Source organism: Pseudonaja textilis, chromosome 4 (genome assembly GCF_049901715.1).
Source record: "Pseudonaja textilis isolate UNSWEBS1 chromosome 4, rPseTex1.2, whole genome shotgun sequence".
In the NCBI taxonomy this organism is placed as follows: Eukaryota; Metazoa; Chordata; class Lepidosauria; order Squamata; family Elapidae; genus Pseudonaja; species Pseudonaja textilis.
This window is the reverse complement of record NC_141993.1, coordinates 49,357,026-49,384,277: the sequence shown is the minus strand read 5'-3', so window position 1 is coordinate 49,384,277 and position 27,252 is coordinate 49,357,026. Positions and strand designations below refer to the sequence as shown.

Here is a 27,252-nt window from a genome sequence, read left to right as displayed (position 1 = left end):
CTAATCAAAAAGGAAGGGCAGGCATTGAGAAATCAGATTTTACAGAAAGAATTTGACATTGCCATGCAGTAGTTGAAAAATCCTGCTCCTGTATTCAGTGTAGAAAAAAAATAGGAATTCTAATCTGCCTTTGATTTGACTCCTCCAGGATTTTCCTATTTTGTGTTATAAAATCTATCAAACACTGACCTTCAACTGGACATTGAAACCTCTTAGTTGGAGTCAGTGTATCAAGTTTATCAGTTAGAAGACAACCTGTAGAATTTTGTTATAAAAAGATTCTGAAGCCTTGTACCTGACTTATTCTTTGTTTTATACTTCCTATTCACCTTTGGCATTCTGTTTGTTAGTTATTTTACAAGGAACTAGCTTGTTTTTAGATGAACTTTGACCTTGAGGTTTAAAGAGAAAGAATCAGATAAAAGGTCAACTTCATCACTTCCTCCATGCTGCAAGAACCCTTGTATTTACACACTGATCTGTCTACTTCTTGCAAGTGAAATCTACATAGATATTTATTTGTTTACAGTTATTTGCATTTTGTCTATTCAGCTGGGCCTAGGTAATTATAATTGCAGTTCTATTTGATTTTCCACAGATGTGCCATTGTGGGAACAGTTAATAAGAAAAATTATGTAAATAATTGAATTATTAAGCATCGAGCCTTTAAGTGATTCCTTCATATTCCACTGCAATAGTCTAATTTTTCTGGCTAGGGAACTTGTCCTAAATTATATTCATGTTTCTGAATTTCATATGAAGAATTGCTTCCAATCATCTCTACTATGTCCACAGTGCAGACTTTTTCAGTTACATAATAAATGGGTCATTGTGTATCTTTGGTTGCCTCTTCCCACCTTCTGCATTCTTACCTCTTGTAAGGTTTAAGCAGAAATCAGCATGGCTATATAAACCATTATTAGAAGCTCTTACTTTAGTTCTCAGAAGCATTGGTTATGTGCCCAATAATAGTTAAAAGCCCCAGTCTTGAATCTTGTAATACAGTGCTGCTCTCTAACTGAGATAGCTGGGAATTAAACAGTTAATGGTAAAGAGTTATATTGTTAAAAAGTCGCTTGGTGATTATTTTTATCCAAAGGCTAATAACATTGAAGTTCAGAATCCTTTCTTATTTGTGAACATTAATCATAATCTGTTTTATGTGAATGCTAAATAAATGAATAAATAAATATTGTGCTTTGAAGCATCTATTTTTTTTTAAAGGTGGCAGTTGTTTTCTTCTTTTTAACTACATAAGATACTTTAAGAACTATATTCTTGAAAACAGTCTAAAATATATTTAAATATACTTGGATTTGCAAAGTATGATTTTTCAAAGAAAAATGAAGGATGAAGGATTACTAGATCTAATTATGTATGTGTTATTTGTTTTTATTTGTTTTGAGTATGTAAATTAGGATGGGCTATGGTAATACATTGAAATGAGCAAAAAGTTTTTCTTTTTCCATCACTAATTCCTTAGGTCAGCCAATCAGTCAGTTGTTATGGTCAATCGCAAAATTAAAACTTGCAAAGTAAAAAGTAACATAACAATAATTAGGTATAGTTAATTTGACAGACAATAAAACAAAATGTGGCCACCTTCAAAGAAACTCAGAATACATGGCCATATACCATGTAAGTCAAATGGCTGCCAGTCTCTTCTTTAAACCTCCAAAAATGGAGCACCCACAACTTCTGAAGGCAAGCCATTCCACTGGTTAATTGTTCTAACAAAGTTGGATCTCTCTTTGATAAATTTCCATTCATTGTTTCTTGTCCTGCCTTCAGGTGCTTTGGATAATAGGTTGATCCCATTCTTCTTTATGGTAGCCTCTTATATATTGGAAGATTGCTATCATATCACTCCTAATTCTTCTCTTCATTAGACTAGACATACCCAGTTTCTACAGCCGTTTTCCATGGTTTAGCCTCCATTCCCCTGATCATCTTATTGCTCTTCTTCACTCTTTCTAGAGTCTTAGTATTTCAACAACTCAGTCATACTGATCGTTATAACTGTACATAAAATAAATCTGAATGACTTGAATGACTTAATAAGAATATTTGTTATAAAATAATTAATGCAACTGTACATGAATTGTATTTTCAACAGTTTTATTGCTAGAAGGAGAGATTCTCAAAGAATGAAGGGTTTTCTTGAATTTTCCTCCAAGAATGGCTCTTTGATTTTTTTTAAAGAAGCATTATAGCTAGAGCCCTTTTAAATTTAGGAATGGATATTTAGGTTAAATGTCCTGCTGATCTAAACAAAGAATCTGGGCTACTTTTTAAAAAATCTCAAGGGAAATCCAACAAATGTAATTGTTTTTCTATATCCATAGCACTTTTGTTTAACACTCTATATTGCCTGTGCAAAAGCTTTTTGCCTCCACTCCTCTGTAAGTGTTTAATGAACAAAAGTAAACAGTTTTGTTTATTTATATAAAGTTACAAATAGTAGGGCCTGTTAGGAATGTAAGTCACCTAACAGCTATTTGGGTTGGAAATATATAAACCAGAATAGACATTTTAATACTGTATCTTTAAGAGAATCCTAAAATTGTAACTGGGTGTGGTTTCTCAAACGGTCATAAGATGGAGCCAGAAACCTGGGTTGTTTAGTCTTAGTCTCAGAAGAGAGTGTATCTCAGTGAGTCTCTGTTTTCCTTCTGTTGGAGAATATTGCCATTCCTCCTAATGACTGTTATTCGTGGATTTGATGTAAGTCTGTTACTGAACTGTTTTTTTGACACTGGACTTTGTTATTGGATTATCCCTGGACTGAAAATTGACTGCCTTACCTGTGAATGACTTTGGACTGTGTTTGAACTTTGCTTAACGTTTCTGAAAGTAAAAACCTACATTTACTGTACAGTGTATCTGTGTGCTGTGTGTGTATTATTCAAATACTTACTACTCTCAAATATGTCTCCCTGTATGCGCTCATTCCCCTAACGGGGAATTACCTCAACAGGGCCTTCAGATTCAATTTTAGAAATGTTCCTTTAAGCACACAGGAGCACCCCTAATGCACCTGAATAATGGATATAGCATCTGGGACTCACTTCTTCCCTTCTAGAGTTGTAGTTCCAGCCATGTTGTAGTCCCCAGAAAGTTTACTACACGTTTGCACCAATCAATATCATTTTTATCACTCTTTCAGTTACTGCAATTTTTAGGCTTAGAATCATTCTGTCCCTCGGCTAGAAGGCAGAATAAAGATTCATTGATTTCTCTAAAAAGAACCTCCATTATCAATTTTCTGTATTTCTCAGGTCTGTACTTATAGGGCTTAATGGAACAAAATTTACTAAATCTAAATTGATGATGTTCAGAAACTGATGTCACTATAGGGCCATAGCAGTTGGAATAAAAAAACAAGAACCATATGAACCTGTGTGCCAAAACAAGCTTATTAAAAACATTCCTGTGTGAGAACTTCCCAATAACTTGCTTTTAATATAGTTTAGTGGCGGGCAACATAACACTGCTGGATGCATATATTTTCAGCATCTGTAATTCAACATACATTTAATGGTGTTATCATAAACAGCTGTAATTTCATGCAGAGCACTTCCATGTTGGATCTTATTAACTGGTTCATTTAATTTCTGAACTACAAATCTTTTGACCGCCTTGAACTATCCATTGCGTACTATGAGTGACAGTTGATTATGTTGCTAGTCAGATAGTTTTTCCAAAAAGCAAGATTGGGGAGCTTATGTTGCTAAACTATACTCGCCAGTTATCCTTACTAGTATAGTTAATGGAAAGGAACCAGTATTAGGAGATGTAATTGAACAAGATCTAGAAATCCCACTTCCATATCTGCCTTTGTCTTCACTTTTTCAATCCATACATATTAATGTAAAGTGGTATAAAGGAGACAGCCTGATATTTCTTTCCTGAAAATGAAAAAAATAATACCACTATGGTCTGTCACAATTGCTTTACTTATATGTATCTTGAGCAAAATCATTCATGAAAATAATAGATGTAGGAATAATAATTTTATTTGCTGTGTCCTTATAACTAAAGACAACCACAGGTAAATCAAACATTATATACAATATAAAACAATATCTGCAATAAAACCAAGAAATAATGCATGATTTAAAAATTGTATAGATCATTCTGTCTTTTTTTTTTTTTGATCCACAAATACCAGATATGGAAATATCCTTTCTGAAGGTGGGACCTTCTGTGAAGTTGATTTCTGTCCCTTTCCCCTCTATCCGTATGCTATACCATTTGCTATGTAAGAGGTGAAATTAGCTTGTTGCCTCCTTATTTACGATCGTATATATAAATGAACTCTTCCACAACAGAGTATCTTTAATTGTTAGTTCTGCAAAAAATTTTCCCTGTGATATTTTTTCTCCCCTACCCAACCACCATTGCAACAAATTTGAAGAAGGATGTTAGGACAGCTCAAAAAACTTTCTGCTCTGTCTTTCATGTAGTTCTCTCATCAGCACTGTCTTTATAAGAAGCTCTTCCTTTGGCCTGTTAGAGGCTTTCAGCTGCCATATGCTACTGCTGCATGCCAGTAAAATAAAACAATAAGGACATCCTCAAGTTTGACTTTTGATGATTGGCAGCATCCACGCTGTTTTCTTGGCAGCATTAGGGAAATGATTCATCACTGCCATCTTTCAGGATTTTTAAAAAACATCATAGCATAGCTAACGAATGTGGAATTCCCAGCTGGCCCTGTATCCAAGTACCAACTACAGTCAATTCTGCTTAGTTTCCAAGATCAGCCAAGGTTGGCTAACTTACTGCTTGAGGCTATGCCCTATTTCTTTATTTGACAATCAATTACTAAAGCACAACCATTTGACCAACTCTTGGTCATATACCTGACAAACCAACTACAGAATACCTAGATAATTTAAATCAAAATTGTGTTCAGTATAACAGAAGAAAATAATAATAATAAACATGTGTAGGACAAGACAGAAAGCCCAAAGCTCACTGAGCTAAAATGATCAGAATGCAAGAAAGGTAGAGACCATTTGCACCCTTTAGAAGAAGCAAGTTGCATAATGTGGGGTCCACTACTGAGAAACCCTCATTGGTATATGTTACTTCCTTGGCCTCCTGCAGAGGAATCTGGAGCTATTCTTTCTCAAGAAACTAGACAGCAGCTTCACTATATGCTGATTTGATTCAGTGTACATTGTTCTGTAATCAGTAGAAATTAATCAGACAAGAGAACTGTACATGACTGATAAAACTGAGCATGCTATACAGTATATCTGATTGTATTTGTCTGACTTCTGTTTGAGGAATGGGAGCTAAATGCATACATTGAAATATTATACTGTATGCTAGCCCTATGCATACATCACTGTACATATATATCATCTTTCATTGCTCCAGATACATTTTAACAGAACTTTTTGCTTCTGAGTTGAGTTTATGTAGAGGAAATTCATAATGGAAATTGAACAAATGTCACTGTCACATAATGGATCGTATCTAATTTCTCAGTGTGTGAAAAGTAGGCTTTTCTCATTGCCTTTCCATTAACTCTGTTTTTACACACTGCCAGGTCAGATCCACCTTTCCATTTATTAATCTGTTTTGAATCCTTGGCCATCTCTCTAAGATTTTTTTTTTTAAATGAATGGCTTCTTATATAAATGCTGAAATTCTATACAGTCATACCTCGGAGATATTGAAGGCTTGATTCCAGACCATTGCAATAAAGCAAATATCACAATAACTAGAGACGTTTAAATTTTTGGGTTTCCCAGTGTATGTAAAAGTCACATTTACACTATCCTATAGCTTAGTAAGTGTGCAATAGCATGATCCCTTTAAAAATGTATGTATCTTTATTAAAATACTTTATTGCTAAAATTACTAATCATCATTTTAATAATAATGAAATAAGTTTGATATATTGTAAAAGTTACCAAAAACGTGATCCAGAGATCCAAAGTGAGCAAATTTGGCTGGAAAAATCATTATCTATGCAATAGGAGGCGGTTTTTAATCTTGAGGCTCTCTGCAAATCTATTGGTGAAGTGGAAATGATAGCAATATCATCTGCATACACGAAACATTGAATAAGTCAGTCAGCCAGGTTTGGGGGATGAGATTCTAATTTTGTGAGTCATACCACCATGTCATTGATATAGAAATTAAATAAGGGGGAAAGATTGCAACCTTTTTATACTCTTAATTAGGTACCAGGTTAAAAAGATGTCCTTGGTTGTTGTCAAGTCTTATTTGTATATAAGTATAGTTAAGTAGCATTTTAATGAATACTAGCCAGAATCTATCAATCGAACATCTCTCCAGTTTTTGACTACAGACATTCTCTAGAGACTGATTGAAAGCTATTTTGAAATCAATAAAATTCACATACAAAATTTCCCTGCAAGCACTGTTCCATGATTGATTTCCGTATTCTGAATCCAGTGTGCTCTTCCATAAGAATAGTTTCTTCCAACCAGTTCATTTATTTCAATAAAGATATCTAGTGCAGTTTTCTGATAATGCTTAGTAGGCTAACTGAATGATAATTGGATGGACCCTATGTCTTTGACTTTTAAATATAGGGACAATAATAGAGGTATTCCATTCAGGAGCATTTTTAATGTAGAAGTTACAGCTTTAATTGAATTCTTAGATTCATGCCTATCAGTCAATGCTTAGCTTAGTCAGGTCTGCAGGGATGATGTCCCTCCCAGGGAGTTTGCCATTTTTTGGTTGTGTGACTAGTTTAGAGATTTTAGTTCGAGTGAAAGGAGGCTAATATTTTAGGGTGATTATAGGGTTACAACTTTAAGAAGCATAAAATGATCAGTATTAAACTTTCCATGTGGAAACTATAGTTGGACCCTCTAATTTAGGACTAGGTTCACTCACATGGTCAGAGATGATATACCAAAATGTGTTGTTATTCTTGATACTGGTGACCTGAATCAATTTTTCTCAGAAAGCATCTCTTTTTTTTCCATATAGTTTTATATCCCCCCCCTTTTTTTTCCTATTGAAGAGATTTCAGGAATTGCAAAAAGCTTTTACTCTTATATAATTTAAAACATTCAGCTAGGAGGCTCTTAGCTTTTATATATTCTTTATCAGACTGGGGCTGGGATTTTCTTTTACTTATTCCTTGTTTGGTTTTGTTGACTAGTAGATAACAGAATAACAGAGTTGAAAGGGACCTTGAAGGTCTTCTAGTCCAACCTCCCTGCTCAATCAGGAAACCCTATACCATTTCTGACAACTAAATCTCGTCTTAAAATCCTCCAGTGATGGAGCAGTCATAACTTCTGAAGGCAAGCTATTTCACTGATTAATTGTTCTGTCAGGAAATTTCTCTTTATTTCTAGAATGGTTCTCTCCTTCAGTAGTGTCCATCCATTGCTTCCTTCTTGTCCCTTCAGATGTTTCAGATAATCGAGGGTGTTGACTGCCTCTTCTTTCTAGCATCCCCTTAGATATTGGAACACAGCTATCATATCACCCCCATATCACCTCATTAAACTACACATACCCAATTCCTGTAACCATTCTTATGTTTTCACTTCCAAGCCTCTTCTTCATTTTTGTTGCTCTTCTCTGCACTCTTTCTAGAATCTCAAAATCTCCTTTATATCATGGCACCCAAAACTGGATGCAATATTCAAAGTGTGTAATTACCAAGGCATTAAAGAATTATACTAACATTTCATGTGAACTTGTTTCTGTCCTTCTATTATTGCATCCTAGGACTATCTTTTTTGGCTACTGCCATACACTCCTGGTTCATATTTAAGTGACAGATCTCGGAATCCAGTAGGATTCCGAGATCTGTCTCACAGTTACTACTGTTGAGCCAGATATCACTTATTCTCTACATGTGCATTTCGTTTTTCTTGCCTAAATATAGAAACCTTATGTTTTTCACCGTTGAACTTAATTTTGTTAGATATGGCCCTTGTGAAACAGGCCCAATTTTTTAAAAATTACTAAATCTATTTTCAAATTATTAACCTGTTATCTATATGTATATTAGTTACAATATTTTGTAACAATTACTGGTAGTTACAAAAATACTTAACAGGAAGAACAATATTAATAAGAAAGGCAAGGTTAAAATTTCAGAACTCAAAACAAACTGCTGAGAGGAAGATGGAGGACCACTCCACAGGAGTGGAATCTTCAAGACTCCGCAGTTGGTTCCATGGCCGTCTGAAAGTCATCTTGGGTCATTTCTAAGTGTTACCATTTAAATCCAAGGAGCAGCACTGTCAGAGAGGTAACTTTTGCAGCAAAAACAGCAGAACATCGCAAGAGAGAAAAAAACCCCAGCAACCATGTTTTAGGGAGAGTCCTCAGCCGTGTTAGGGAGAATCCTCAGCAGCCATGTTGGGGAGGAGTCCCTTTTCAATGTATTCTATTAAGGATAACATATAATTGTAGCATAAGTTTTATTCCACTTGTTTTTTTAATATGGGGGGGGGAGGAACATAGGTGTTTATAACAGGGTGGAGGTAGCCAACCCAAAGTCATAGGTTGGGCACAAATGGATGAATCTTTTTTGCTACCCCAATGCATAGACCACCACTTGGCCTCCCTGTTTTCCTTAATTAAACGGACTTGAGAGAATGCACTACAAAGTTATCAAGCTCAGTATCTTTTGTGGACCATGTCTTCTCTAACAAAAGAATGATCCATCCCTGCACTCACAATGCCAACCTGCAATAGGGGGAAGTGTGTGTTGGTGTATGTCTGTATGTGTGTGTATGTACGTGCATTATTGTGTAAGTTTCCCCTCTCCACAAAAGCACTTTTATAAAGGCAAGCATGTGTAAGGATGCACATACACACAAACTTGTAGGAAGAAAAGGTTTGCTATTGGCTGCATACCTTCCCTCCCCCACTATTAATTCTGCTAGTATAAGCTTAGCAGAACTAGTGGGGGGAGGGAAATCTAGCATCTAATGACGACAAAAGGAAAATAGTTTCACCAATGTTTGAAGGAAAAAAACAGCCACTTTTCTGTCTTGTGGCCCAACCTATTCTCCTTTCTTATCTCAAAATCTTGAGCTTTAGAGAGCTTCGAAAAGATAAAAAATAACACCGGTTGGAAGTGAATCAGCAGCTACTGGATCTGTAACAGCCAAATACTTGCTTTTTATTGTACTATTTAGAATTAAGGTTTATATTTATTTATTTTTTAAAATAAAGATAATTTTTTTCCATAAAATTTATTGGTGAATATCATCTGCATGTATGGCTTTCAGCAGCCTCTTGGGTGGAGTATTGCGGATGTTCTATATTGGTATGGCAGTGATATTAAAACAGAAATAGTAATGAATTGCACCGCTGATTGAATCTGCAGGGAACGCTTTAGGAACTTGGCATAAATTATTGTGATGGAAACTGACCAAAATTGGCTTGAAGAGTAGCCATGGATTTGATTAACAACAACAACAACAACAAAACCAATTTTTGTAATTCAGATATTAACTTTCTGAGTAGGGTCTGCACCTCTAGTTTTTAGAGTAATAGTATATCACACACAAAAAGAAAAAATGATATTTTTTTTAGATTTTATATTCAGAATTAGCTTATTAGAATTAGCTTATTTCTTCTTAAATTAACATTAGTAGAAGTGTTTAGCTAAGTACATTTGGAAAGCTGGTGTCCTGGCTAGTGACCAGAAATCCTGCTCTTCTTGAACTACTAAAGTTCCACTTATTTAATCATGAGTTCATGCTACTGTTTTGTTGAACAATTCAGTAATGTCTGATTGACTGTATTTCAGTTCTTCTGTGAAAGCTGTAGGTGACGTATATGGAAGTTTCCCTAAACTTATCTCTACAACATTTGTATGAAGTAGTGCCTGCTGATAGAAGGTAACTGCCCAAGTCATTTAGACAACTAATGTGCCTGCAGGGGATCTGGACTGGCTGTTCATCCACCATTTCAGCACTACTCTATTTGCCATCTTCCCAAGGGAAAGCTCCTGGTAAATTCCTATTAATACTTGTCTGTGCTCCACTTGCAGCTCCCTTTTATTCCTTCAGCATTCAGTGGGTTCTGACAATCACCTTAGATCAGGGGTGTCAAACTCTATTTCATTGAGGGCCGCATCAAGTTTGTATTTGACCTCAGGGGGTCGGGGTGTGTGTGGCCGGGAGGGCATGGCCAGCTCAGTGTCACTCATTTCAGAGCACCTGTGGAGGGCGGAGTTGAGGGATCCTCCTGCAGCAAAAATGGAGCTCAAAAGGGCCACGTGAGACCCTCCCAAATTCCATTTTCACTGGCAGAAGCACTGCAGGCCAGTCCTTTGCTGTTTCCAGTGTGGCCTCATGGGCCAGATCTAAGCACCCCATGGGCCGGAATTGCCCTGCAGGCCTTGAGTTTGACACCCCTGCCTTAGATCTTTCCATTCATTTACTACAAAATCAGTGTCCCAGAACATTCCCCAGGCCATGCTCCTCACTTATTTAATTTCTATTATTTTTTTAAATTTTCATTTTAATACAGAAAATTAAAATACAAATTCAAAGGGTGAGGGGATGGAAATTTTACAAGAACAAAATAAGCTAAATGAAGACATTAAAAATGTGGATTAAAAAGACAAAAAACAGAAACACATATTATGCCCCCATAGTTGAACACTGACAAATATATTGCAACAATAATATCTTACAACGCTTGCTGCCAATTTTCTTATGGAAAGTGAAAATGTTCTATAATTAAATGGTAAATAATGAGGAAACAAAGAAAAAAGTTATAATTTGCAGTAAACTAGTTTATTAAAACATTGCTCAGTTCAATTCTAGAGAGCAAAGCTGCCAAATAGCCAGCTTTTGCAGCAAAATCAGCTGTTCATCGGAGGAAGAGGGAAAAATTATCTGCCATTCACCACACCTTCTTTAATTTGTAGATCACTGAAGAAGGATTGCAGGAATAAAGAAATAAGCAAAATATGTTACAATTGTTATTCTTTGCATTGCTTATTTAGATATATAACTCTTTGTCAGTTTGTACTCTACTCTGGAATTCATTGCGTATCTAGGGAAATCTTCCATGTATCTATTATTTTTTGATTTCTACTTTTCTTCTGCTATTTTTAATATATTAGCAGACAGCCATCCCATTTTTTGTTTTGCTTTTTTCATTTTGACATATTTTTGTTTGCTTCAGCTTTAACAATATATGATGAAGTTTCATCCAGAGTTCTTCAGATACCCTATTTATCAAATCTATTTTATTAGAACTATTTTTACCCTTACTGCATACTCATATGAAATATTGCTGAGGTCATATCTTATCGGCCTGTTTATTGTATTAATTTTCTTTAGTCGTAATTTTGCAAGGAGGAATTTGACCTGAGGTACAATTAGCACGAAGGCTGGTTTTTTGCTGACTAAGAGTGTTGGCTTACAGAGTATATAGCCAAATTGATTTTAGCATTTTCCATATGTAGAATTGTCCTTTAAGTTGTCGGAAGGACATATTTCTTATAAACGTTGATATTTTTGGTGGAACTGTTCCATCTGTGTACTGTTTCATTTTATATACTGAGGCCAAATATTCTGATTAATCCAGATATATATTATTTCCAACTTTAGCATTCACTTTAAATGTCCTGTAATTACTATAACATGGGGGGTTGTGTGTTGATAAGATACTTCGGGTTGCCATAGAAATGTTTAACTTCTGCTGTATCTCCTGTCGTTAGAGAGCTGTAATTTTATGCTTGCCTTGGACTCAAATTGAGACCATTCTGTTGTTGTCTGAGTTGTCTCTAAGGAGTGACTTTGACAGCATTCTGTTCATGATAGTTATGTGTCTGTGCTAGAGGATCTGATGGTCTTCTAATGTGAAGAGACTCATCACAAGCCATTTGAGCCTACTGATTTGTAGAATATTAATGTTCGATCTTGATATTTCTGCTCTGATATCATCAATTTTGTCTTGATTCATGATTTTGACGTCCATATTCCAATCTTTGCATTATCAAACCTTCCTTTTGCTATTCACTGTTGTCTAGTTCCAATATCTTTCAACTTAGAGGATTCTATTTCAGTATTGTATAATGTTTTCATTATCCTATTATTAATTTCTGTTCGGTTTTTAGCAGAATACTAGAGTGGGATGCCATTTCTTTATGAGTAGGTTTAATTTTTATGTCCCCCTAATCTGTAATCTGCCCTCATGGGTGATCTTTTTAGAATGTGTACTCTCTTATAGCACACATTATAGGATGTGTAAGCCGTTTATCATTACAATTAATGCTCTATGAAGCGGAATTGGGAATAGTCAATTGGAAAAAAATTAATTGCAATCAACAATTTGTATTTGACAAGCATTCTATCTATCCCACTTGCCTAGCTTTATTTAAATTTTATGCATTGAGATATAACAAATTGCATGTAGCAATATATTTCTAAAAGTAGATGTAGACTGCAAAAATGTACAAATTAAAAAGAAAAAACATTTCCACTTCACATCATTAATTTTTTTAGGTCAATGAATTTATTTCCATGGATAGAATAGAAGCCAAATTACATGTTTTGATCACTGCAGATTGCATGCCAGGCTGCAAGCAAATTCATATTATTTATTTGTTTGTTTGTATTCCACTCCCACCTTTATTATTTTTGCAAATAATTTAAATAATTGGCGGGGAGGAGCCTTTTTAATTGTCCTTCTCCCAATCAAGCTATCTAAGCTTTGCTGCCTCTTTGCCCTTTGCAATGTAGCCCCTCTTTCTTGAGAATCAGACAACATTCAGTCACAGCATCACACCTTTCATGCATTCTTTGTGCACCTTCCCTACCTCTCACTGTACCTCTCATGCACAGTCCCCAGACATTTGCTATGCCTGTTTTGCACTCTCAAATACCCCATCCTCCCTCCCCCATCTGACAGAAGCCGCTTAACTTCTGCTGGCTTCCCTAATGACTTCAGCTGTAAGAAGTCAGCAAGAAGCTGCCTCGCCTGAGGACTGTGGGATCTAAAGAGCGGGATTTGGTTAACAATGGCAAGCAGGACTACAGAGATTGCCATTGTTAAACAGTGGGGTCACACTTTAGAACTGTATTGCTTAGTGTTGGAAATTCTGATTCCAGTTGCTATCATAAGTTGACAACTACCTGTATATGACACTTAACACTTAACACACAACCTGGATTCAGATCTAGTATGTTCTTCCTCTTAATTTCATAGAAACAGAACATACCCATTTTCTTTCATTAATTCTCTTTGTTAATTTATAGTTTTTTAAAAAATTACTTCTTTATTTATGCAATTATCCATGTGCCATGGTCATCATGAAAATTTGATATAGGTACTGCCCTCATTCCTGCTACAGGGAGCTATGTGTAATGAATTTACGTGTACTCAGGTTATGTCATTCTGTTATTACTGTTGTTGTTTCGCTCTTCTTATATTCATGGCTGTTTTCTCCTGCTTTTGGGGTGGGGGGCATTAACAGGGCCTAGTTTCAGTTCTGCATGTGAATCTATATTTGAAGAGCTTTGAACGTGATGACTCTCCCAAATGATAGCACCATCTGTTTCAGTGAACCTGTCTAGTTTGATTTTGAGGTTTATCCTGAAATAACAACTGATGTTCAGAAGTGACATTGCTGTACAAATAAAAGGAGGCATATTAATGAACCACAGCACATTTAATGATGTCGCATATATTTCTTTGTTGGGTTTCTCTGGGTATGGAGAAGGGATCTCCCAGTTCAAGTCCTGGTCTTAAATATGTTCTATGCTGGAAACTGCAGCTAAGAGTCTCTCTACAGTACACCATGTCTGCATGATCAGGTTTTAACCAAGCAACTACTGGGCATATTGAGTTTGGTCCAATTGGGATCACTATGGCACTTTGCTTTTTTAAATGTATATCCTCTCTTTCCATACAATATAAAGCTAAACAATGTATTTCAATCATGCAATAGAACATAGTAAAAATTGAGAATAAAGTAGTAATTAAAAAAGAGATCAATTTGCAGCTACTTATTTCAAAGGTAATGAACAGTAATTGGCCTGTACCATTACTACCTCCATAAGGAAAGAAGTATAGTACCTTTTTCAAGCCAAAGACTGCACTTGGTCTTTGAATAGTATGTTTGGTGGCTGTACAGTGTCAAATTTTTAAGAAAAGACTGGACAGCCACCTGTTTGAAATGGTATAGGATCTGCTGCTAGAGCAGGGGGTTAGACTAGAAGACCCCTAAGGTCCCTTCCAGCTCCATTCTGACTTTAAATGACATGTGTTATAGTATTTAATGTCCAGGTCTGAACCTAAAGGAATGGTGCAACGTTCAAGCATGCAAAGCTATTCTTGAAATTTTATTCTGTAATGAATAGTGCATGACAGAAGATTGGATTGATGACTTTTGATAGATTTTACCTTGGATAATTAGATTATAGGGGTTTACTAGACAACTAGTGAGCTTCTAGGTCATTTTTTCAGAGATATTTCCTCACCCAATTCCTCAAGGCTGATAAAAAGGCAGAACTTTAGATATGCTTCAAAAATTCTTAAAAATATCATGCTCATGTTGAACTGTATAGCATAGTCTAACATCAGCAAAAGAAATGTTTTCTAACACTTTATTATATCATAAAATGTTTTATGATAATTCTTACAGCATAAAATGTTTAATAAAGTTTGCCAAAATTTTGCCAAAATTTTATAACTTCATGGGAAACTTGGGTTCAGGATTTTGGGTGCATTTTGTAAGTTAGCCCACTTGAGATACCTTGGTTCAAATATCGTTTGATGCACTATTTCACCCAGTTAAAGGTTATAGGAATGATTATTTTTATAGTATATGTGCATTTATCATCAGATCCTGCTGGCCTTTCAAAAAACACTTAAGACTGCATTGTTCTCCCACTTGTAGGGGTCAGGAAGTTAGTTGACCCCGTGAGGTATTGATAGTTTTTTGTTGATAGATTATTCTTGAATGCAATTCTTTCTCTGTTTGCACTGTTTTTTAAAGTTGTTCCTTATTGATACTTCCCAATGTCATTCACTAGAAGAGCAATGTGGATGGCAATTTAAATTCAATAAAATAACAATAAAAACTAAATTGACCAAACTGAAGAAAATAAAAACAGATTAATGATCTGGAAATTAAGATAATTTGAACAGAAAGGTTGAATATATAAATATAAATATGATATTCGCCCAGCTCCATTCAATTTCTCTGACTCCACCCTGATAAAAAGGATTAATGATTCTTAAAAAGAAACACACACATGCATGCACACCCACAAATGTATGCATACACATCCATCCATCCTGTCCCTGTCCAGTATTCAGATCTATTAGAGCCGTGCAAGCCATTGGAGAGGCATGACTTGGAACACTGAGATTCATGTGCTTCTTGGCATTTCTCCTACAGCAGGGGTTCCCAAAGTCCACAAGTCTTAAAGTCTTAAGTCCACAAGTTGCCAGGTTTGGAGACTTCTGTTCTACAGAAATACCTTTTATGCATGGAATGCATGCTCTAAAAACTGAAAGGGGGCATCATGCTGCCTAAGTGGGAGTTCAGTTTGAAGTTTTGATCTTTGTCCTCAATGGTACTTGCAGTCTGGTTCCAAAACCCACACAACCCAACCCCTATTGTCCCTTGACCACATTATTTTAGGCCCTTGGCAACTGCAATCACATGACTGCAATTTATAATGTTTTGCTGAAAACCAGCTTTTATTTCCAGCTTTGACAAAAACACCCCATAATGAACCAGGGGTTTGCTTAATGACCATGATAGTCACTTAACCATGGATTCACTTAATGACCATGATGATTCACTTGACTGCTGCAAGAAAGGCAGTAAAATAGGGTTGATCACATGATGACAGGCTTTATGACCATCATGACTTATAACCTTAATGGGCACGCTCCGTTATAGTCATAAGTCAAGGACAATGTGAACAGTTGTAATGAAGGGAGAAGTCACAATTGATTGGACAAAGATTGGAGAATTGTTTCGGATGTTCTCCTGTCTTGTCCAGGAGTTGAACTAAAAGACCTCCCAAGTCCTGTCAAGCCCTGTGATTCTATGCTATATATTTTATTTTTCTTTGTACAATTGTAGGCTTCAATAAAATTACTATTTTAAAAGCAAATAGTTTGTAAAACCACTGTGCTTCATCTCCAGCCTTGCTTTTGTCAAATTTATTTAAATGCTCTGTATATAAGTGTATAGCAAATAACTGCAAGTAGACAAAGAAATACACAAATATATCTTTTGTTTTTGCTTGGAGAAAAAATGGGATTTGGATAGAAATGGCATGAAATGAAATGGAAATACACTGAAGATACCAAGCAAGAAAGAATACTTTGGCCGGAATTCTAATAAAGGTTACTAAAATGTGCCGAGTATTTTATTTTTATTTAACAACCAATTACCCTGATACCTATTTTGTCCTTGCTGCTACTGGGAATTAATTCTAACAGGTATTGTACCTACATCAGCAAAATCTCAAGAAGCAGTTTGCAAACCCTGGTACAATTTTTACCCTTTTCAATTTTAATGATATACTCTGATAGTCTCTCAATTAGTATTTCCTTTACATTAAGATGCAGTCACAGTTAAAATGAATAACGCTGTCAGATAAAGTAATTCCATAAGTAGCTAATATTATCCACAAAGGATACCTTTGTGAACAGTAGATTGACATGGTAAATATGGGGTTTCTTGATCTGATTCAAATAAGCTGTAATGGGGTATGCATTTTTTATTTATTTTGTGCTTATACAGTGGTCTACAATAGATGGAGGAGAAAGAGACAGTTTTAAAATTGCAGCTACTGCCAGAAATCTGGCTCCTAGGTGAAGTAGAAGCAGTGGTGTCATTTCCCCAATCACCACAAAGAGAAGAAATAAGTGATGTCATAAAATCCAGAGTGGATCAGAGGTGCATTTCCAAAGATGGCAGATAAGTTGACAAGGCAGCCTACCTCTCTTTAGGTCCTCTTCCATCCTGCTCTCTTTCCTTTCTTGAGGAGCAAAGTATTATGATTCCCCTTCACACTTTTCATTCTGGGCTTTGGGAAAATTAAATCATTTTAGGAACAAGTCTCCCTCCTTTCCAAAAGAAAGAAAAAAGAATGAAGACGTGGGAGGGGAAACTTGCTGCATCCTTCCAAGCATCTTTCCCCCAGGTTAGACCTATGGAATATCTAATAGACCAGAGTGGAGAAACACAGCACAGGTTTAAATCGTAATTCTTTCTTGGGATCAGGCCAGTCTGATAGACAAATTGTGCCTATAAGGTGGGAGCTAGAAAGAGATAATTTTGAGTCATTATTGAAGGCAGAAGGACTGGACTGCAACAACTTTGGCTAAAGTACCTGCAAAGTATTGGAGCTGTTGAAAAATCCTGTACTTTCTCAGTTGCCTTCATAAAAAAAGATTTAGAAATGGGACTGGAAATAAATGTGACTTCTTTGGAAGGTTTCTCTCTGAAATATGATCTGTCCGCAAGCCGCCTAAAGTCTACAGCATGGGTGTCAAACTCGCAGCATCACGTTGCCGTCATGTGACATTTTGTGACAGTTTCCCCATTTGCAGAGCAGGGTGGGTGTGGCGTATGCCCAACACATCCAGCCCGCAGGCCACCAATTTGACATCCCTGGTCTACAGTATCCAAAATCTTGCAATCCTGAGCATAGTGGCCAAAGCAATTCATCGACATTTGAATGGCCACATTTAAAAAGTTAATTCTTAACATTAGGTAACTTTCACAGCTGTGTATGAAAAGTCTTCAGTGTTGTGATCCTTGAGCTAATGAAATAGTCCTTGTGCAATACTTGAACTGATGAGTTTGAGACCCTGGTTTGGAGAAGCAAAAATACCAGCTGCAGTCTCCGATAGACGCTACTTATAAAGGTAGTCCTTGACTTACGACAGTTTGTTGAATGACTATTCAAAGTTACAATGGCACTGAAAAAAAGTGGCATATGATGATTTTTCACACTTATGACTGTTGCAGCATCCCCATGCCCACGTGATCAAAATTTGGATGCTTGTGAACTGGTTGATATTTATGACAGTTACAGTGTCCCAGAATAAGCTGCAATGATTTATTTAACATCTGAGGCAAGAAAAGTCGTAAATTGGGGCAAAATTCACTCAACAAATTTCTCAATTAGCAACATAAATTTTGGGTTCAGTTGGGGTTGTAAATTGAAGATTACCTATATGCATTTCTTTGGGCTTCTGTTAAGAGTCTGTAATATGCAGGAACATTTTTGTTCGCTTTCAGATTCCTCTTGTCAAAGATGTCAAAGATGTCTTTATTTATCACAACTATCTCCTTCAGTATAACAGTTGAAATTAGCAAATGTGTGAGTGCTGTTCAGAGCTGACTCATCCACCTACTGGAGATCTGAATCAGAAGCTTAGTACTTGGAGCGAAGTCTCAGCACTAGTGAAACCAAACGTTCCCCATCAGGACACTTGCTTTTATGGAAGATTATATATATTGCCAGTTTCAGAAGAAACTAATTAATTCATAAGCTGCCCAGAGTTGTCTCTGGACAAGATAGGCAAAATTTTGCCCATCTTGTCCAGAGACAATTCTGGGCATCTACAAATTAATTAATTAATGCTAATTTGCTCTCCTCTTTGCAGATATTTAAGGAATAATATCACAATGGTTATGACAAGAGAAAAAGCATGATAACTAATTATCTGGAAGGATAATTGCTGGTTCATACAATTTTCTGTGCATGCTCAAACTGTGGTAAATATTAGGAAAAGCAAAATTGGAATGAAATAATGTTTTTATTTTCAACATAGCAACTGAAGTATTATAGCTTGTATTTCTATATATGTTGTTTCACAGTCCCTAGAGTTACAATTATTTTCTTGTAGTGGGGTACATTAATTTTTTTCTTCAACTAAATCTGTAAAGAGAGCAAGGCATAAAGGTCTGTTTAGTGGTGAAAGCTAAGGAATAAATTCTTTCTTAGGGCAAGAACTTATCACAAAAGCAATTCAATTATTTTCTTCATATGCCATACTCTTCTAATGAGATGCCACAATTCACAGGTATTCAAGAAGTGCAAGTCTTATTAAACAAGAGAAAATAGGCTACAGGACATGAAGGCTATAGAACTTCATTGGGCAAGGGATGGATAATGTTTCAGATGTTGCTGAACTAGAACTCTTTTGATTTTTTAGAAGTACATTACTAATTTCCATCTAATATTGTTTAGCTCTTTCACAAGTCCACCAGAGGTGATAAAAGATTCCTATTTGACTCTGATATTTCCAGCAACTATTTGGGAATACATTTTAGCCATTGCATCTGGGAAGAAATATCATCTGTATATCATTTTAGAGTAATTCTTTTTGAGGTTACAGCATAAATTCCAGTTCCTTTATATACATATTTTCCCATTGATCAGTTGGTATGTTAGATTGAATTGTTTTTGCCCAACTTATCATACAGCTTTTAAATCATTCATCTTCTGTTTCTGATTTTAACAAAATATATATATATTTTAATGATAAGGTGGTCATCATTTGTACACATTTCCATTTCAAAGATAACTTTATCATGTTTGAAATTGTACAGTTTCTTACCAAATTTAAATCTTAAATTTGCAACTGTGAGGTGCAAATATGAAAATCATTGACAATTGCAACCTTTTAGTGCCAGTTATTCTCCGGATTTTAATTTAGTATCATTTGTGGAATATTCCAATAAATCTGCACACCTTAACTATTTTTGTCTGACCCTTTTCTATCATATGTTTTAGGAAGGAAACCATAAAGGTATTTTTGGGCATAATCTCATATTTATTCCAAATTCTCAAAATGGCTCACCTAGGACAGTTGATTTCTAAAATCAATATTAAGCGTTAACTTTATACCATCCATACGCAGGCCAGGCCAGGCCAATTTGTAATCTTGAAGGATAACTCCAGAAGAATTCTGCCAGAGTTCCCCTGGCCTTTTAGATCTATTTTCCTTCTGCTCTGTGGCTTATTACCCGGAGCCCTTTGTTTGACAAAAGGACAGAGATGTGATTCATGGAAGTCCTGGTGGATAGCCTGCTATTTTATTGTTTGGTGAAGAGTGTTATTTATTATGCTTAGTCTCTCATGGGTAGTTGCATTTCACTGTAAGTTACTATTCCTATTCCTATCAGCAGATATGCAAGAAAATGGTCAATTGAATTTAGGCATAGTGGTTTTTGCTGGGTAATTTTTTCATTGCCAATAAAACTGACAACAGAATTAAATGAGCCTGCTTGAGAAGCGGGCAGCATATTCTCTTGCAGCAGGATTGTTGACAAACTATTCAAAAGTAATCTTGCAGTGTATCAACTTTTATTCATTTCTTTGTGTCTGTGCATTGTTTGGGAAATGGAGTGCAGAGTGGGTATTAGGCAGCAAATTCTATTTGGCAATATCCTGTTGAAGTCTATGGCAAGAGTAGGGAAGACTGGATATGTTTGTACATGTATTCCTTTTATCAGTAACTGCTGCTTGGCAGAGAATGGCATGTTAGGAAACTGAAAGATGCTTAAATGGGCAGACTTCTCTATTTTGCAGGTACTTCTTGGACATTCATGTCAGCAAATAAGGACCTATGGGTCTTCATAATGACAGGAGGAGCTGACATTTAGCACCCTTTCATTATTAAAGTACACTTGTTCATAAATTATATTTTAAAAATTCTATGTGATCCAGCATTCTGGAATAGAGGCAGACATTTGCATTCACCTGAGTAGGCTTTAAGGTTTACCTGACTTAATCTGAGAAGTCTCATTTTCTCTTTTTATTTATCTCTTAGGAAAGCAGATATAAAATTCTATCATTCTGATATAAAATTGTGATATCTGCTATTACTGTATTTTGCTTTTCGTGGAATTGATTGCTTGATTGCATATATGTTGTCAACTTGGTGTCAACTCTTAGTGTCTATATAGACAGATATTCTCCACGATAATCTGTCTGGACCTTCAGCTGCACCATTGCTATACTCATTGCCAGTGTAACTGAGTCCATCCATCTTGCTGCTTGGCCATCCTTTTTCTTTCCTTCTTTCCCAGGATTGGAACCTTTGCCAGAGGGCTAGGTATTTGCAAGCTATGTTTGAATCAGGGTACTGATAGATTATTATTTTGTAAAATAATTACTTCTGCAGTTTTAGAGATGGGGTTAATTATATATTTATGCATCTGTTTTTTTGACATTTGGAAGCAATATGCAATTAACACAAACAAAACAGAAAATAGGTTTAAAACTAAGTAAAAGAATAATTTTAAAAGTGTAATTATAAACAATTATGTCGGCATTGAAAGATGGTAGCATAGATACCAAGAAACTGTTGTTAAAATGCCCTTTCTCCAGCAATTGAGCTTTTCTTCCATAATATCTCTGATAAAAGGTTCATCTGGAGAATACCTTTGTGAAATTATGCACTTGGAGAACATAAATAAGATAGAATAGTTGTAGGAATATCCCCACATGCCTTTGAAAGACAATATAAAAGTACATTTTAGAACGTTTCAATCTTCTGATCTGTCTTTTCTAAATTTTCTTGTTCCGTTGCATTGGATGCTTCATAGGATTTCAGGCTTTTAATTTGCTAAACTGAATTTGGGAGTCCCTAATCTCTCAATTTAGTCTCCGATAGACTTATTGATGAGGATGGGGGAATTTCTAATGCCACAGATCAAATGGGAAATAGAAATCACAATACATCTTTTACACAAACTCTATATCTAATTGAATTAATTACTTTAATGTAATTTAAATCATTTGTTTTCTTTGTTTCAGCAGATTTTGAGACTTTTGTAATCTTGGAATTGAGTTCCCAGTAAAGAACTATATGATGTTGAGGTTATGTATTTCAGATACAATAGTATTCAGCATGTTGATGTTTCATTTCCATTGTGTTTTTGGGATGCAGGTTTTGGAAGTGGTGCGCTCCAACTATGATACACTTACCTTAAAATTACAGGATGGCCTTGACCAATACGAGCGCTATTCAGAACAACACAAAGAAGCCTCTTTCTTTAAAGAGCTGGTGAGTTTTAACTCTCTGATAAAAGTCAATTGGCTCCTGATCCAGCCTACAGTTGCAGTAATAATGCAACAAAAGCTGCCTGTATATTCATAAAATGTATGAATTATATCACTGTAGAGGCCTGATCATTATTTCAGTTGCATGGTGAGCAAGTAGACTTAAATACATGCTTTATCTCCCCTTGATTTGGGATTCTTTGAATTCTTGAAGAAAACCGGAGATGCACATGAAGACTTTTCTCCAAAGGCAGAGATATCCCACACTTACTAGTTCAGCATTTTACAACAGATCTACTGATGAAGCAGAAATAAAAACGTTTTCTTCCCAAGCAGACTTTTGAAATGCTCTGTTAGGATATCCTGTTCTCACGAGTTGTACATATCAAGAGCTGACTGCTTATTGGACTTGTGCAAGCAGCCTTAATACATTTTGACAAGATGCTTTCCACTATGAAAATGAGGCCATTCACCTCACTGAGATGAAGTGGCAACAGGAATTGCCTGGGCATGATGCCCTTATACCTTTTGGCATTTGCAAAAGTTACTTTAGCCAGGAGGAATTGTGCTGCTTTGGGAAGCAGCTTCAAGGGGATACTTCGCCAAACGGTCGTTGATAGGTGCAGCTTAGCTTCTTATTCCCACGCTGCTTCAAATAGTTTTTTCCACTCGAACTTCTTCCTGTGCTTTATTGGGCATTCTTTGCCAGGCTATCCCTATATTCCTCCTTGCAAATATAGGACAATGGCTGCTAGCTACCATTAATATTTTTCATTTGTAAAATATAATTTTCATGATAGTGAGCTTTTCCTAAATTACATGGAAACAACTATGCTTGTCCCCATCTGTGTAGCAGGAGCACCGTTATCCTCAATATGCAGTATTTGAGGATATGAGGGAGCAAATACGTTGCCTCTGTTCTCTCTTTTTCCCCCTTGGCCACTGTCACTATTTTTTCTATATCCTTTTATTCATTAGGTGAAGAGTTTTATCTTTGTTTTGATTAAAATGAGGACATTGTTTTTCCTAACTCATAGAAATTATTCTTTGAAGAAACTATCCTGATAAACACTAATAGTTCAATTCTTTATCACTGAGAATAATTCATGTCCCTGCCAACAAAAGTCTCTCTTTCTCTCTCGTTCTCAATATGTGGCATGCCCAAATGAGGAACCGGGAAGCCTTTTTTCATTATTTTTCAGTTGGTGATTAAACATCAACCAGTTTAATTTATTTATAGAGGAATATTTATCTCTTATTTCCCTAGAGACTAATTTAGCCTCATCCAAGCCAACCCTTTACTGAAAGCTACAACCTCATTTCCTGAGTTTACTTTCAAAGTAGAAGAAAGGAATCAAGCTGATCCAGTGTAACCTGCTGATGACAAAATACTTTACTTCTCTTTTGTTGTTTTCTTTTAGGTCCACAAATACCAAGCACCTTCTCTAGAATATATATTTTCATAAGATTTTGTCACATAGGTTATGAAGTAAGATCAACACATGTGGATCTCTCTTCTACTGTTTACCTTTTGTACAAAGTGTACTTTTCTAATTTATTTAGTTATTGTGATGGCTTTATTTAAAATTGTTTTTAACTGTCCTCTCATAGAGCACTCTGGGCTCCCCAGGAGAAAAGCCAATGTAGAAACAACATAAATAAAAAATGTGCAGAATGATAGCATAATAGACAAATGCAAAAGCTGCCTCCTCGCTCTTCTTCCACTGTACAGATGTTTGTATCAGTCTTAAGTCATCTCCCAATTTCCATGATTGCAGGACTTTTACAGCTTGTGGGCTTTTACAGCTCTTGGTATATGGTTATTTCCTGAATTTACCTCCATGTGATTCTGCTCATTTCCCCAAAACTCTGCTTGGCCACACATTTCAGGGAACCCACAGTATGAAGCAGATGAAGTAACCATATACCAAGAGCTTGAAAAAGTCCTGCAATCATGGAAATTGGGAGGTGACTAAGATTGATACAAACATCTGTACAGAACTAACTTTTTAAAGTAGGCCAGACCCCGTAATTTATAAAACTTTAAGAATTTGACCACTTTTTAAAAAACTATGTTCTAGTTGAATTCTCTCATTTGCTTTTCTATTTTTTCTTGAAGAATTTATTAACTTCTTCAATGAATGAACCACTGAGAGACATGGCTTAGGGTTAACAAACAAAGTGACTTATTAGAATATTCAAACTGATTGTTTGATTGTTATGTATAGCCTGTTCACGGACGGATGCCTATCAAATAAGAATTTTCCTTGGTAATGGAACCATAATATGCTTGCCCTTGGATAGCTTTATCTATGTCTTTCATTCAGGGGCAGGCATGTGGAACTAGTAGATTGAAGAAAAAAATTAATATCATTGTATGGAAAGTACCTGGTGAAAGGAATGAAAATACTTGTTAAAAAAAGTATAGGAAAGGATTGATCAATTCATTGTTGCTCAGGACGGAAATGCCGTCATGTCTGGGCTTGTAGACTAAGCCTTGACACTGGGTTATGCTTCTTTTTTCATATAGATTTTTTTTAATGCAGCTAACGCTACAGTATAATCACATACGTTCATTTTTTTGTATCTAGTAGTAATATAAACTGCATCTAACAAATATGGCCTTCCACGCCAAACAGTTTACTGCATTGAACAATGGTCTATTCAAGGCCTCCTTAATGCTGGAATATTGGGCCAAATGTACGCCAAAAGTGATATTATAGTGATTGTTCTGTCTCCTACAGGTTCGGTCCATCAGCATCAACGTACGGCAGAATCTGGCATTCAATACTCTTAGCCAGGAAGCCCTGTTAAAAGAGTTTTCAACCATCTCCTGAAGCTGTCTTCTTGCTTCATAACTAGTCCTGGTATTACCGTATCATTTCCTGCAGAATAGCTCCCGGATGTGGAACAGTCTAACTCCACTGTGTGGTTCTGTTTGTGTTTTGTTTTGTTTTTAAAGAGAAGATCAAGGGAAGGCTTGGACTTGCCCCATACTCTTGAGCTTAGAGACTTAACAATATAGACTGCATTGGGAGTGGGAAAGAAGGGGCAGGGGTTATTTCTCTCTTTTTTAATTTCTTTGTGACAACTGTTGTGTAGGGATAAGAATTGTTTACTGAGTGAGCAAGAATAGAACAGAAGAGTGTTGCTTAGAGAGTTCAGACTTAATGGTTCTCTGAAGACTGCTGAAGCCTGAAGCCTGAAGTGAGAAAGGGGCACAGGAACCAAGATCTTGATAATATGGAACAGTCTGACTGAACACTTATTTTATGTAAATTTATACTTGGATGCTTTGAATCTGCGGTTCGTGTATATTGTTAGGTCCATTTTAGTTGGTGCTGAAATTAACACTATGGGCTCTGTCTTCATTCTGCACAAGGTCTCCTATTCTAATGGTCTTGCCAGAGCTCCACCTCAGGATGGCCTTGGTGCCCAACCTAAGGGTCTTGCGGTCCGAAGTTTCTTAGCTGAGAGATTATCTCTATGAGTTTATCCTTACTATTCCATTGTGCCATGCTTTAAAACCTTGGGAGTGAAGATATTAAGATGTATTAGTGATTTTTATCCCCAAAGGAGCAATAAGGGAAAACATTGTATGGTTTTACTTCCACCCCAGTTGTGCATCAAAAGAAGGCAGTTCCTCCTGTACCCAAAAGGTTGACTGAGCTCCTGCCCTAGAGTCCTTCACCTTTTTCTGGCTTCTCAGCCTTGGATTCTCTACCTATTGGTAGGGTAATCGAGTGCTCTCGTCAGGCTTGTCACTGTCCTTTCTATCAAAAATAACCTCTGTGAATTTCACAGCAATTGCAACTGTTTAAGTCAGTTCACACTTTATGTATTCCAATAAAGTACTTCCTTGGAAATTCAGAATTAATAATTTGTCTACTTTATCAGTTCTTATTTATTTTAAAGAAATATTTATTTGGGAGGGGAAATAAATTTATAGTCATTCTATACTCCTGTCTGTCAAATGAAATAACTCATGCAAACCAGAGCTGCGTAATTATTCTGTCAATTTTTTCTCATTATTTTGCAGGATTTATTTTTGAGCCATTTTTAATGAAAACGATAACCAAGGCACTTAATTGTTTGCATTATACATAAAGAATTCACACAACTGGGCTTTGTTTGAAAATTAAAAGTTGGCTATGATTCTGGCATTGTGCACCATTTATAGATCTATTCTTAGACCTGTAACGTATGGCAGTGTTAATATTTGAGCCACTATTCATTTGGGGATTGAGGAGCAGTGCAGTATTTTCCCAGATTCATATCTTCTTTCTTCTCAAACCACTGCCACTGGAAACAAATATGATTGGATGAACATACACAAATGCATCTTAATTTGGCCATTCATACTAACAGAATGATAACCAGAGATTTCAATTCAGAGACAAGGGTCATTTGGGGAAAATTTTTGCTCTTTGGAACAGATTGGAGAAAACCCTGTGCTCTCCTCTCACCCACCGATGAACTCACCTCTCCTAGTATCGAATTATGAGTTCAAAGATGCAAAGGACAGCTTCTAGAAGAAAAGCTACGGAAGTTGCACTGCTGAACAGCACATCCAAGAGGCCGTTGTTAGTACTCAGTAAAGGATTGGAAGGGGTTACAATATCCATGGCTTTTGTGCATGCAGTGTACTTTTTTTGTGAATGATCTGGGCAATAATATTATAGCTGCTACTAGTTATATTTCCTTGTATATTTCCCAGTACATAGCTCATATATCTATTGCTGATATATGTACCCAAATTGCATAATCTTTATTTTAGGACCCTTAATTTTCTAATGAAAATCTAGACTTGAACTTTTGTGTTAGAGAGAAAATGGAGTTGAGAATGTGTCCATTTCATTCCAAACTTTTAGAATTTTTCATTTAATCCAAGATTTCTGTATAAATTGGTATTGCATCCATTTTCTCCCAGGTGACTTGGACTGGGCCTCAGCTAGCTTGGAAGAATAATATGTGTATCTTCTGTCTTTAACCAGGGATGTCTATCACTCTTCCCCGGAGTAGCCCTTCTTTTGACATAAAGGCAGTTGCAGCAGGTACTCCCTCTTCCTTCAAACTTCAGTTTTCCAACTTTCAAGTTTGTTGAAACCCTTCTGGTAAAGTGGAAAAAAATGAGACCAATATTTTTCTGAGTTTTAAGGATGAGAAGCTTCTGGGATTTCTGTCCCTATCTTTAAACCCATCCATTCCCCAAACCTTGAAA

At 36.0% G+C, this 27,252-nt stretch overlaps 1 protein-coding gene across 2 annotated transcripts in view; it reads left to right on the top strand.

Annotated features, from left to right (window-relative positions):
* The window catches only part of ARMH3 (armadillo like helical domain containing 3), a 132,898-nt gene extending 106,990 nt beyond the window's left edge, over positions 1-25,908 (top strand). For both annotated transcript variants that reach the window (XM_026701172.2, XM_087932879.1), the window contains 2 exons: positions 21,919-22,035; positions 24,776-25,908. In XM_026701172.2, the coding sequence (XP_026556957.1) occupies positions 21,919-22,035; positions 24,776-24,868 (210 nt within the window). In that variant the 3' untranslated portion in view covers positions 24,869-25,908. The remainder of the gene's footprint in view (positions 1-21,918; positions 22,036-24,775) is intronic.
* Positions 25,909-27,252: the final 1,344 nt, after the last annotated feature.